This window comes from Heloderma suspectum, chromosome 2, assembly GCF_057233095.1.
Source record: "Heloderma suspectum isolate Gila_16-S chromosome 2, 16-S_ref, whole genome shotgun sequence".
NCBI classification, from domain to species: domain Eukaryota; kingdom Metazoa; phylum Chordata; class Lepidosauria; order Squamata; family Helodermatidae; genus Heloderma; species Heloderma suspectum.
The window spans coordinates 170,315,370-170,327,659 of record NC_139459.1 but is presented as its reverse complement, the minus strand read 5'-3'; the positions used below and the strand labels follow the sequence as shown (position 1 = coordinate 170,327,659).

General features: G+C 42.0%; 1 protein-coding gene across 5 annotated transcripts in view; it reads right to left on the bottom strand.

The window, feature by feature from the left end:
• The window catches only part of FOXP3 (forkhead box P3), a 22,414-nt gene extending 10,124 nt beyond the window's left edge, over window positions 1-12,290 (bottom strand). Inside the window, exons 1-3 of one of the 5 annotated variants that reach the window (XM_084835954.1) lie at window positions 12,249-12,290; window positions 1,424-1,559; window positions 722-808 (exon numbers count right to left, since the gene is read on the bottom strand). In XM_084835954.1, the coding sequence (XP_084692080.1) occupies window positions 722-808; window positions 1,424-1,543 (207 nt within the window). In that variant the 5' untranslated portion in view covers window positions 1,544-1,559; window positions 12,249-12,290. Of the gene's footprint in view, window positions 1-721; window positions 809-1,423; window positions 1,560-1,656; window positions 2,052-3,396; window positions 3,839-4,202; window positions 4,677-12,248 lie in introns of those variants that run through there. The other 4 variants (XM_084835953.1, XM_084835950.1, XM_084835951.1 and 1 more) reach the window with 4 other exon arrangements.

Genomic DNA, 12,290 nt, shown 5'->3' with positions numbered 1-12,290 from the left:
CCTTGGACTTCCCCCAAACCTCCTGGGCTCCAATGTGGATTCACCACTGGGCCAGTTCTGGATTCCACCTCTGGTTGCAAAGGGCTCTGCATCCAGACCCCATCCAGATCTTTTCTTTCTTTCTTTCTTTCTTTCTTTCTTTCTTTCTTTCTTGTTAGTAACTTTGCCTCAAAGTATTGTGGGCTTGTGTAATATTGCTCCCTGTTCCTTTTCATCAGCAAACTCCTGAATTAAGGATAAGAGGGAAAATTGGAGACGGTCTAAAGTTTTGGGAGGGAAGTTCTTGACTTGCGGAGGCTCACAACAGCACAGTTTTGAGCCTTGTTTGTTAGGGCAGAACTGGAAAGTAATATCCACGTCTCCTTTCAGTGCTGTATAATATGATGAACTGAGTCCTATGCACTGCACATTTTTATGTTCAATGTGTTTAAAAGCCTTGTTTTTAAGTTTTATGTATAATACTTCAATTACTGGATGCCTGATTTTATCAAGGGGGGGCGGTAAAAATAAAATAAATTATACACACATACAAGATCTTGCTACCATCCTTGAGGGCCTAAAATTCTAACTTGGAATTCCAGACCTCTGATGATATACTGCTCCATTCTTGGAAGATATTCACTGCCCTGAGAGAGTTCCATCCTTAAAGGCGGAAGTAATTTTTAGATAGAAATAATTTTAGATAGACAGACTGGGTGGGGGGAGTGTTTCCTGGCAATACCTGTTGGATCGGCACAGCTTGGTTCTTTTTGTCCTGGGAAGAAGTAGTGATGGTCTTCGGTTGGCTCAGCATCAGTGGTGAGTGCACCTAGGAAGGAGCAGATATTATGGCAATTTTTCTGGAACAGTGGGGCATGGCTGGCTCCAATATTCTGTAGGCCCTCGGGCATCTTGGTTTAGAAGGGCTGGGATAGGTGGCCTCTTTCAGCCCAAAGGCAAAATTCAATTTCAGAGAAGATCTTGGGAGCTGCATGCCAGTGGTAGGTGGGCCCACAGGCAAAAGAGGAGGGGCAAACATAAATATCAGCATATTTAAGCTTAAAAGTCTTACCGCCTGTAACTAAGCCATAGGAGAGGCATTTCAGCAATGGGGGAAGAGCAGCACAAAAGCTGGGAAACCACCAAAATAATTGGTGCTTGGGGGAAAGGTGGGGCCAGAGCATGTGGGCACGGGGAAAGCCCAACATGGCTGCATTTAGTCCATGGGCCTGAGGTTTCCACACCTGCTATAAGGCATACCCTCTTTTGGTGCGGGCATAGCAGCTCCAATCTGACTGGGCTCAATGCCAAGAGACAACGAGTAAAGATGGCAACACAGTTTTTCTGTCAGTTGGCTTCAGCAACTCCCTGCCCATGCCAACCTTTTGACACTTGCCATGAGTGGGTTGGCCTCCTCACCTCCATCTTATCCCATGGTACTTACTTGTTGCTTGTATGGTGCAGCACGTGTCAGGACTGTTGGCCGATTCTGGGTGCTTCTTCTTGGGCTGGGCTGCAATATGCTCTTGGGAGCCATAGAGGAGGATGGCTTGGAGCCAGGCATCAAGAACTGGGAGTGTCTAGAATAAAATGTAATCAAATTAATTGAAATTTCCACAACTTTTCTGCACAACCTTGAGGCCCAGAGACCTACCCAAACAGATAAACCTTATAAACCTGTGAAAGATGCTTAGATTTGGACCTTTGTGAGTCTGCTGTGGAGTCTCCTTCTCTGCCCAACCACCTTACTGCTCAGCCACGGAAGAGAAAGTCTGAAAACTTAATTCGCCAATGATGGCAGTGCAGCAACAAAAAAACAGATGCCGGGCATATGCAACAAGAGAAGGGTGAGGGTGTTTCCATTTCTCTGAAAATGAACAATTACGAGACTAAAATTCATTATCTACATGTACTTCCAACATGCAAAGTGCTTAACAATATGTGCATTTCTCTGTCCCAAGGACCTGAGGTAGCTCATTATTATTCCCCTGAGGCAGCTAGGCCTCACTGCCTGACTCACTCACGAGAGTATAAATCTTGGTGTTTTCACAGCCGACAGAAAGCTGAAATCTACTATACACAGAGTCCGAAACACCTCCAATACTAGTAAAATCCAAAAAGTGGCATTTCTATATCTTTACAATAAAAAAACACACAACTTTGTCATAATAGTAGCCAGCACCCTAGAAAAGTAAGGCATGTCACTCATGTGACAGAATACAGTCTGCAGAGTTCTCCCCTCACAAACCTGAACCAGCTTTGAATTGAGGGGTGTGGGATTATCTTTATATTGTGTTGTGAGCCACATTTTGTAGGAAAGCAGTATACAAATTAAGACAATGATGATGTATTTTAAAGACAGGTTACATGCTTATAAAGAAATCTCCAAACTGTGTGGGTAGTTTCTGTTGAAAGCTTATAAACGGAAAAGTGACGTCCAGCTGTCATGTGCTGGAATTCCTTCACTCAGCATGGACCCCTGAACCCTTCCTATGACACCCAGCTTGTCCTTCCGATTAGAATTTATTCCACCCTTTCTTCCCTAGTTAGTAAAAAATAAGTTGAACACAATATTACACATTCTACAGAACAAATGAAAGTGAGCCACTGAAATGAAATGAAATGAATAGTAATGAATAATAATTAAATAATGCTGATGCAATGAACCTGAGCACACTCTGGGAGAGAGCGGAGGACAGGAAGGCCTGGCGTGCCATGGTCCATGGGGTCACGAAGAGTCGGACACGACTGAACGACAAAAAATGCTCATGCATCTAAGGTCTTTCCCGACCTGGTGCTCTCCAGATATTTTGGACTACAACTCCCAGCATTCCTAACCATTGGGCTTGCTGGCATGGCTGATGAGAGTTGAAGCCCAAAATATCTGGAGTGCACCAGGTTGGGGAAGGCTGATGTAGGGAAACTACATCCTATACAAGGGAAATATAGCAAGGTGCTCCTTGTAAGCTTATTTATAATCAAATAACAATTGTGCCTGCCTCATTAAGGCAAATGTTCAGAACAGAGCCCAGACAGTCATTTTTGCTGGAGGAAAAGCTACTTTGGGACAGAGTAATTTGGAAGAAAGAAGCAGGGAGTAGTGGTTTTTACACACCTGCCGGTTTTATGCGGGAAAATCACTCCCTTCTGTAGCCATTACCCACCCAATGGGCAATTTATTATGTACTTTCTTCTGGAGTATGATCTCCCCACAGTGTTGTCCCTGCCACTGCCACTATCTAAATCTCATAGGGATGGATACTAGGGACTTACAGGAGGATTTTGCAAAGAGAAATAGTTTGCAGAATTCTGTAGATAAGCCTGAAAAGATTGCTGCACAGAAGGACTGACAGGTGCAGCCCTGCCCTGTTCATGGTAATTGGAGGTGTTGTGGCTGTAATGGAAATGGATTCTTACCTAGGGTTGTGCTGGTATTATTTTTCACATGCAAGTGCTGCTCTGAGGTCACAAGTCAATGAATACAGCACAGTATCTGCTGAGTTTATAATGTGATCAAGTGCTGCACACCAGTACATAGAGTTGTAATTGGAGAAGTAGGAGGAGTTTGAAAGGTCATGTGTGCTTTAGAGCACAAGCACATGCCACAAGACACAGTATAGTGGTGCAAATGCAGGAGAAGTGCGAGGTCATGCTGCCATTTGAGGTTCCTCCTCCTTTTTTTAAGTCCATTAAATGTATGTGCACCTGCTCAGCTGTGCAAGAATGCAGGTTTTAAAGACTGTGTGGTTATTTGCAGCTGTGCAAGTGGGCATTGAAAATTAGCCTCCCCCCAAATGGCTGACCAACCACCCCTGTCAACAAAGGAGAGAAGAGGAGGACAGCTACAGATTTCCTCCCCGCAAATCCCTTCCTGCCACCTGACATCAAAGGTTAAGGGGTGTGTATGCCTGTGGGGAGGGAGTTGCAAAACAAGTACTAGAGCTTTGGAACCACTCCCACCATAAGAGTTATAATACTGCTAGATTGGAGCACGCATAACTCAGTAGCATGCAAAAACCACAATTGCCAAAAAAAACAACCCCAACCCCACCCGAAATCATAAAATTAGGGGGAAAAAACAATACTGAAGGAGAAATAGCATCAGGACAACCAGTTGGCGAGTGCAACATGGGCTGAGCAAGTGAGCCAGACATTGCAGCACCAGTAAAAAAATCCAGTGTGGATTGGCCCTTATCTTGGGAGAGAGAAGAGAGATTCCTTACGGCCGTGCCCTTTCAGGTATGTTGGCCCTAGCCTTTTACTTCCCTGCATATGCATCCCTACACAGACTCTGTCACAGTCCAAAGCAGTCTTCTCCAACCTCAGCATGCTGGCTGAGAATGATGGGTTTGTAGTCCATCTGGAGGGCACCAGGTTGAGGAAATCTCCAAAGGAATGCTAATGTATGATGTTTAAATTACTGCTTCCAGCAGAGTGCAGGCTGCAGATCCAAAAAAAATGTATGATGGTCATGAGGGAAATTTGACAGACTCTTGAGTTTACTGGCATTTCAGATCCCCATAATTATCATCGGACGAGTATACAACACAGTCCTACTGGTCATATTTGGGCATTTTAAAAGGCATCTGCTGCATTTTTATCTAGTTTTGATTTTAAAACATGCCCAAGCTGGAGATATAACTTGATTTAATACATTAAGGCATAATCCTATGCATGTTTCAACAGAAAAAAGCCCCAGCATCCCTCTGGCCAGCCATGCTTACTGGGGCATGCTGGGAACTGTAGAGCTTTTTTAGGGTCTAAACATACATAGGATCGCGCCCTTAATTAATTAGTTAATTAATTGTAAGTTGGCCATCTTGTTTTATTCGCCCATACTCTCTGGCAGTACTGTATGACACACAGAAATTGCCATCAGGTGGAAGGGATCTTTTCCTAGCATGCAGATAACGTGACGGAGGCAAGCGTCGCCTTTTTAGATATGTCAGGCTACACTGTAAACAGGGCTTGTAGTAGAGTTGTCTAATTTAATTAAAAATTGACAAGTTGCAACTTTGCCAACGGCATATTAGACCTTTACATTTTTTTAAACCGAACCAGTAAAGGGAGGGTTAAGGGAGCTGCCACGCCTATTCTGCAAAGCCCTCTGGGAGTTGTAGGCAGTCTAGCTCGCCTGCGGGCTCTCCTTCCAAGGGAAATTCCTGCTAGGAGAACACAGGAAACTACGCAAGGCATGCTAGGAATTGCAGTTCAAAACTGGTCCACGTTTGGATGATTTTGCAAAAGTGGGGGTCTCTTCCTTTAAAAAATAATCCATAAGCCGTAACTCCTTTCGGCTGCAGAAACACCAGTTCCCGCCGTATAAGCCTCTCTTATTTATGGGCTGAGAGGGCAGCCAAGCGCGCAATTTCCTAGTCAGCTTTAGAGCCCCAAGGAGTGATGGCTGCCGAGATTATCAGGGCGGCGGGAAGCTCTCGTGCAGGAGGAGAAAGAGCTGCCGCCATCTCCTGGCTGTGCAAGCGGGGCTTGATTTGGAGTTCTTTTTAAAGGCAAACGTTGGCACCTATCGCAACCTGTCCCGATGTATGTTGTTTGTTTTTGTTCTTATTTACAACATTTGAATGCTGTTTTTTCATACAGGTGTTTTCAGAACGATTGAAAAGCACAGCATCCTAGTTGTTATTGACTAATATTATGTGATGTACAATACATGCAGTGATAATACATAAAATAATGCAATATGCTTGGCACTTGACAGAGTAACAAAGCAGAAGTGAAAAAGGTTGGTCTCTTCCGTGTGGAACTGAACAATCTACATTTCAGTACTGAGAATGGAGAATCAAGGGTGAAAAACCACAGGAAGTGGGAGGGGGGAATGGTTGGGAGATACACCGGTGAAAATAGATGCATGTAAGCCAAGCCTCCCGCAACTTTGTGCCCTCCAGATGTTCTGGACTACAATTCCCAGAACTCCTGATCATTGGCTATGCTGCCTGGGACTGATGGGAGTTGACGTCCAAAACATTTGGAGGGCAGCAGGTTGGGAAAAGGTGAAGTAAGCACATGTAATAAATTGTATTTAGGCTTAGTTTCTCAATTGGGAATAAGGACAAAGGCTGCAACCCTATGCCCATTCACCTAGGAGTAAATCCCATTGAACTTAATGGAGCTTGCTTCAGAGTAGATGTGTATAGGATTGCATTGTAAGGGATTATAGCAAGGGCCTTGTGAGTTTTGAGGAGCGATCTTAAAGATGGGAAAGCTTGGCTGATCTTCTCCAAGAATACAAATAAGGGTATGCTTTCACAATTGAGAATTAAGAGTGCATTTTAATCTAGAGAGTGCATTCACTTGTGTGAATGTTACTAATGGACCTTGGCAGCATAGCTGTGCTAGGGCAGCTGTGCTTATGGTTGCTTTTTAGCCCAGGCACAGGACATCCACCTTTAAATCTCCTGTTGAAGCAGGAGACAATGCAGGAACAGCTCCTCTCACTTGTTCCCCCATGGTCCTGCCATCTACCTCCGTTGAACCTGTGGGGTGGCAGGGGTGCTTCTAAACAGACAGCTTCTAGCACTAGTAAAAAGGCATTATGCAGGTATTCCGTCTTTCTCTCCTTAATGGTGTTGTTGCTGTTCTTGTTTTGTGGTAAGAATAAAGACAAAAGGAGTGGTGGGAAAACATGGGAAGATAAAGTTAGTGGGACAGACCCTACATAAAACTCCATGTTTGAGGCATTGCAATTACACAGTGGACGCCTCATCAGGAAGCACCCATGGACATGAGAAGCTGCAGCTGCCTTGTCTCCTTCTGCATCAGAAGACATAGTGCAGTGCCTGGGCTGCAAGGTGGCAACCACCTGTATGCCCTATGACTCAGTCCCTAGTTCTTTACAGAGCAGCTGGGAGCCCATGATTAGAGTCTACTGTGCCAAGCTGGCGGGGGGAATGCTGGGAGTTGTAGGACTTCTTTCTGTCTAAATATGCATAGGATTGCACCTTTACTGTCTTTCATTCCAACATCACATATAGTTGTTGGATTATTATTTGGGGTGGGTTTATTGTTCCTTACCCTTCTGTCATTGTATATTTGGATTTTATCCCCTGTATGATATACATGTATACAATTTGTAATAAATTACATGACTTTTGTATGCATATTAGAGTTTAGTAGTTTAATTATAATAGTTGTGTGCTCTTTAGCACGTGTTGGTTGGTTGTATTTGCATCTGATGTCCTCAGTTTATTTTGCTTGTCAGATGATAGAACAGCTTCCCTCTGAGCCACAGGTTGCTGGCAAAAGGACTGGCACACCTCAGCCTTCATTTTCTAAAATGCAACAGAAGCTTTTTAAATGAGGGACATCAAACATTGAAATGAATTGATATTGTATGTAAGGTGAAGGTATTTGGAAGAATGGCATACCTGCTGCATGTAGCCCTATGGAGCCACTATATTGAACGACATTTCCTAAAAGAAAAGTATCTGCTGTATAACCTAAATATAGTAAGGCTGGTTATTGAAGATATGTGCAACCTGGTGGAAGAAAAGAGTTTTTGTTTTTTTTAAGAGATGAGTATAGAAACTCTGGGAAAAGAGATTCCCATGGGAAATTCCCAGCCTCGATTTTATTGGAGCTCTGTTTTTTTAAAGAATAATTTTAATATTGTGTTTCATTCTTTTTACCTTTTGTTTTAATCTCTTGTTGTTCACTGCTCTGGAATCTGTTTAGATGTGTAGCAGTATACAAGTGCTGTAAATAAATAAAGTCACCTTTCTCTCTCTTAATAATCTAAGTTACCTCTAAGGGTTGCTATAAGGATAAACAGAAAAAGAAGCATAAAGTACTTTGTATATTGAAAGGTGTTATAAAATATTAGTCTTGTCCAGGTATCCACAAATATATAATGTTAAGTTTGAAAAGTTCCACAACCTAGTCTCCAGGGCCAGCATCAAGGGTAGGCATAGCTGGGTACAGCTAAAGGGCCATATTTCAGCAGGGTTCACTGACAAGAGCCCCTTGGAGTTGCTTGTCCTCTTCACTATTCATTCACTGCCTCTCACTCTGGTCCAGGGAATGATGGTGGTGAGAAGTGGGGGCAGGAGATGCCGCTGCCTGTCAAGTGAATGAGGAGCAAGAGTAGCTGGTGGCAATGGGGGCGAGAAGGTAGACTTGCTGAGGGAGTCTTGCCCAAACACCCTCAAAAACCTGGTGCTGACAATGCCAGTGCCTCAAGAAGCAATTAGGGTTTCAGCCACACACAGACTAAGGATATATCTACACCACATATTAAGTCTGAGACGAGTTTAGGAATCATGATTTGCCCCTCAAAGAATCCTAGGAGCTACAGTTCTGTGGGAGTTTTGTCTATATCTCCACATGGAACTACAATTCCTAGTCTTGCTTGGGTGGCCAATATGACAATTAAAACAGATATAAGATCGGTTTATATTTCTGTAGCGTAGAGATGTCTTTGGAACATTTGCATGTCCAGGTCCAATTTAAAAGTGCTGTCGTCAGGGCCCTCACATAACATGCTTTCTAAGGACCACACAAGAGAAACAATTACTACTCATGAGTTATCAGCGGAATGTGTTGCACACAGCACAGAGGAAATCAAGGGGCCATATATGTGTAACAATACATGACACACACTAGTAATGTGATTTTTCTATTCCCCACCACTATCACCACAGTTCCACCCTTGCTCTAACAACTAGAGACCACTCCCTTCCCTCCCACTGTTTTGATGTCATCTTGTTTCTTATCAGTGAGTTTTGCAAATTTGACGCCTTTCGTAGAAATTAAGGGAAAATGCCTCCCCGCAATGGGTTTCGAATTGCTGACACCAGTTCCCAGAGAGCGTGCGTTGGTACCATCTTCTGAATACTTTCCTATACGTCAAACCAAGCATCAAACCGCTTCCGTGGGGTTAAAAATTCCCCTTTCGGTGTCTTTGTTGGACTGAGGGGTTGAAAACCTCCAACTTGTACAATGTGCACTCAAGACCACCTAATACAGATCTATAACTTTTTACCATCCTTTAACCATTCATTTAAAAACATCAGTTTAACACTAGCAAAAGAGGGGATTTTCTTTATGCGTGCAGTAGAGATTCTAGTCCATATGAATGGACTAGTCTCTGTAACTGCATAACCCTCCATGCATCTGATGAAGTGGGGTATAGTCCATGAAAGCTTATGCCAGAATAAATTTGTTAGTCTTTAAGGTTCCACAAGACTTTGTTGTTTTTGCTGCAATAGAGTAACTTGGCTGGCTACCCTCTAGAAATTATGTGTCTGGAACCAGAAAATTCCTGTTATTCCAAGCTGATAACAGTGTGGTCTTGTCTCTGTGTCTGAGGGTGGGCTACCTTGTCTATTGGAGTGTTATTCAAAGATCTCTTTCTGAGTCTCAATCAACATGACACCTATCATGATTCCTTGTGTTGTTTGATAGATGCATTTTTGTTGATGTAAACTATCAGCAAGGAGACAACCACATCACACCAGTTGGCTTCTAATATACCATAGTTCATTTTGTTGAACTATGCAAAATAAACTTGTCTAAATTAGCAGCCATTATGATCTGCTGCACTAGTGGTAAGAAATTACATTTAATGAAGGCTGAAACCATTAAGAATACTTGGTCCCTCTGTTTTTTTGGTGGGGGGCGGTTGGTCTCCTTCGCTTAAAAAAATAATAATAATAAAAATATTTTAAATACTTCTGCAAACTTCACTGTTTCCCCAAGCCTGCTGATATCTCCCTCTTGTTACTCAGCGGCCTCATTTTGGCTACAATTGTGTTGGCAGCACTCACTATCTGAGTTCACAGTATTAACAGATGGGGTGGTTGGATTTAGAAGACTCATAAAGTGTTTACCTTGAGATGCTATGTATCCACTCCCAATTCTGAGACAGAGGAAATAAAGAGAATGATGTAGGAACCATATGCTGTGTATATATCTATATAGATACACGCGCGCGCACACACACTTCATACACAAAATCAGTATTCACACACAAAGCTAGTTCCAGTGCATCACTAAATAGGCCCTGAACTGGTCCAACATGTGGATTCTCTAGGCCAATTTGTGACAGGTGATAAATGGAGCAACTGAACTACTGATTGTATGAAATTACTGTAAACGTTCAGGAGAAATTACCTCCTGTCCATTGCACAGTTGCTCCATGTTTTCTCACAGGAACTGTTTTCTTGCATCCCAAATTGTGGGCTAATTTTTATGATCCATGAAATCACCCAGAGCTAAAATGTGAAAAGTTAAGATTTTTCTTCCTTCTTGTCAAAATCCAATAATATATTAATTGTTTAAATATAATGGTATTTGTTTTACTTTCCAAGTTGCAATGAGACAAAGGAATTAAAGCGTGCCACTCCATCACCTTTTTCAAACATCCCACATTCAGGTTTTTTAGAATTGCAAATTAATAATATCACTTTAGGAATCGAAAATTCATCCTGTGTTCCGTATTTGATGTTAGATATCATGGCATTTTGCCAAATATTTTTATACAGGGATTCTGGAGGGAGATAGATCTGAAATATGTTTAGAAATATCTAAAGTCAAAGAGAGGTACCTTAAATTCCTTTCCCATAAAACAGTTAATTGGAAGTCAGAAGTCAAGGAACCGCCAATCAAAAGTGAATTGCTCCCAACCAAACTGCTCCTTCCACATACTGAATGCTTTTTATCACATGAAGTCTTCCCCAGTTATTTCAGTGGAGGGCAAAATTCTGAGCACACTTCCTTTTGAACACAAGAAGAGCTTGGCTGGTCCATTTCATCAATCATTCTTGTTTTCAGCACTGGCCAGCCAGATGCCTCTAAGAAACTCACAACCAAGACATGGAGGTAACAGTCCTTCTTCCCTTTTGTTTGTCCCCAGCATCTCATATTCAAAGACATGTTGCTTGCAAACACAGAGGTTCCATTTAGTGATCATTACTAATAGCTTTTGGTAGATCTATCCTTGGTAAATGTGTCCAGTTGTTTTTAAAAGCCACCTGAGCTAATGATAATCACCACATCCTGTGACAGGGAATTCCACAAGTAAGCATTATGTGAAGAAGTACTTTATTTTGTCAGTCCTAAACCTAAAGCCAAGCAATTTAATGGGATGACCCCAAATTCCAGTATGATGACAGTGGGAGAAATAAATATTTCTATACTGTACAACATTAAGTATTCACTCAAGAACATTTGTGTGAATCAAAGCACAAACAGGCCAGTGGATCTGGAGCTGATTTTTCTGACACTGAATTTTACAGTTGCTTACTACTCAGCACTTTTCAGATGAAAATAAGTACAGTTATAATAGCATAGCTCATCATAACAGGGTAGTTGAGCAGTTTTCACAGGACCTGGTGGCTGGCATATATTTTAGCCACCTTAACTTCAAAACATTCTATTCCACCCGGGAAATTAATATTTTAACAGATACCACAAATCTGTGTGTTTTGCGGTGTACTATGAATTCCTGGCTCCAAAATACCATAATGGTTAACATTTCAAAACTAGCAAATTTGTTAGATTTGTTAATACCAGATAGTAAATCTGTCACCCCAATGGGTCCATCATGAGTCTATGCTCCGGGTCCATCATGAGTCTATTCTCCAGGTCCATCATGAGTCTATGCTCTAGTGTTAGTAGGTACAAAACTGGTACACATAATGAGAACAGAAATAGGTTTGTTTGGAAAGTGTGCCACTGGAAAAATATGTGTTTAAACTTTGTGCCCCAGAGAAGATAAATTACTTGTCTCAAGTCCAGTTGTGTATATTAAAAGTTGTTGTTGTTGTTGTTCAGTCGTTGTGTCCGACTCTTCGTGACCCCATGGACCATAGCATGCCAGGCCTTCCTGTCCTCTGCTGTCTCCCGGAGTGTGCTCAAGTTCATATTCATTGCATATTAAAAGTAATGCTAATTAAATAGGTTTAATGATGCGCATTTATAGAAAACTTGAACATCACTTCAGGTGTTGTGACAGGAGAACTTCAGGTCTAACAGAGTACAGCTAGTTTAGTCAGTCAGTGACTTTGGATTGACCCAGGGGGGCAAAGAACAGAATCTGCCCTTGTTCCCTTTAAAGCCAGAGGGTGACTGCAACAAATCAGAGATCAGATTTCACTGGTTTATAGCCTAATAATTCTAGATTGACCCAAATTTTAAATAATAATAAACATTTTTATTAATCTAATTTTGCATGTTTTTTCCCCTTCCTAAATCAAAGAACAGTTTTATCAAATCCTTCAACCCCAAATATTTTGAAAACCAAATCAACTTACCGCTTGGGGCTTTTCAGATCAGATGAGGTCAGCAGATGGATA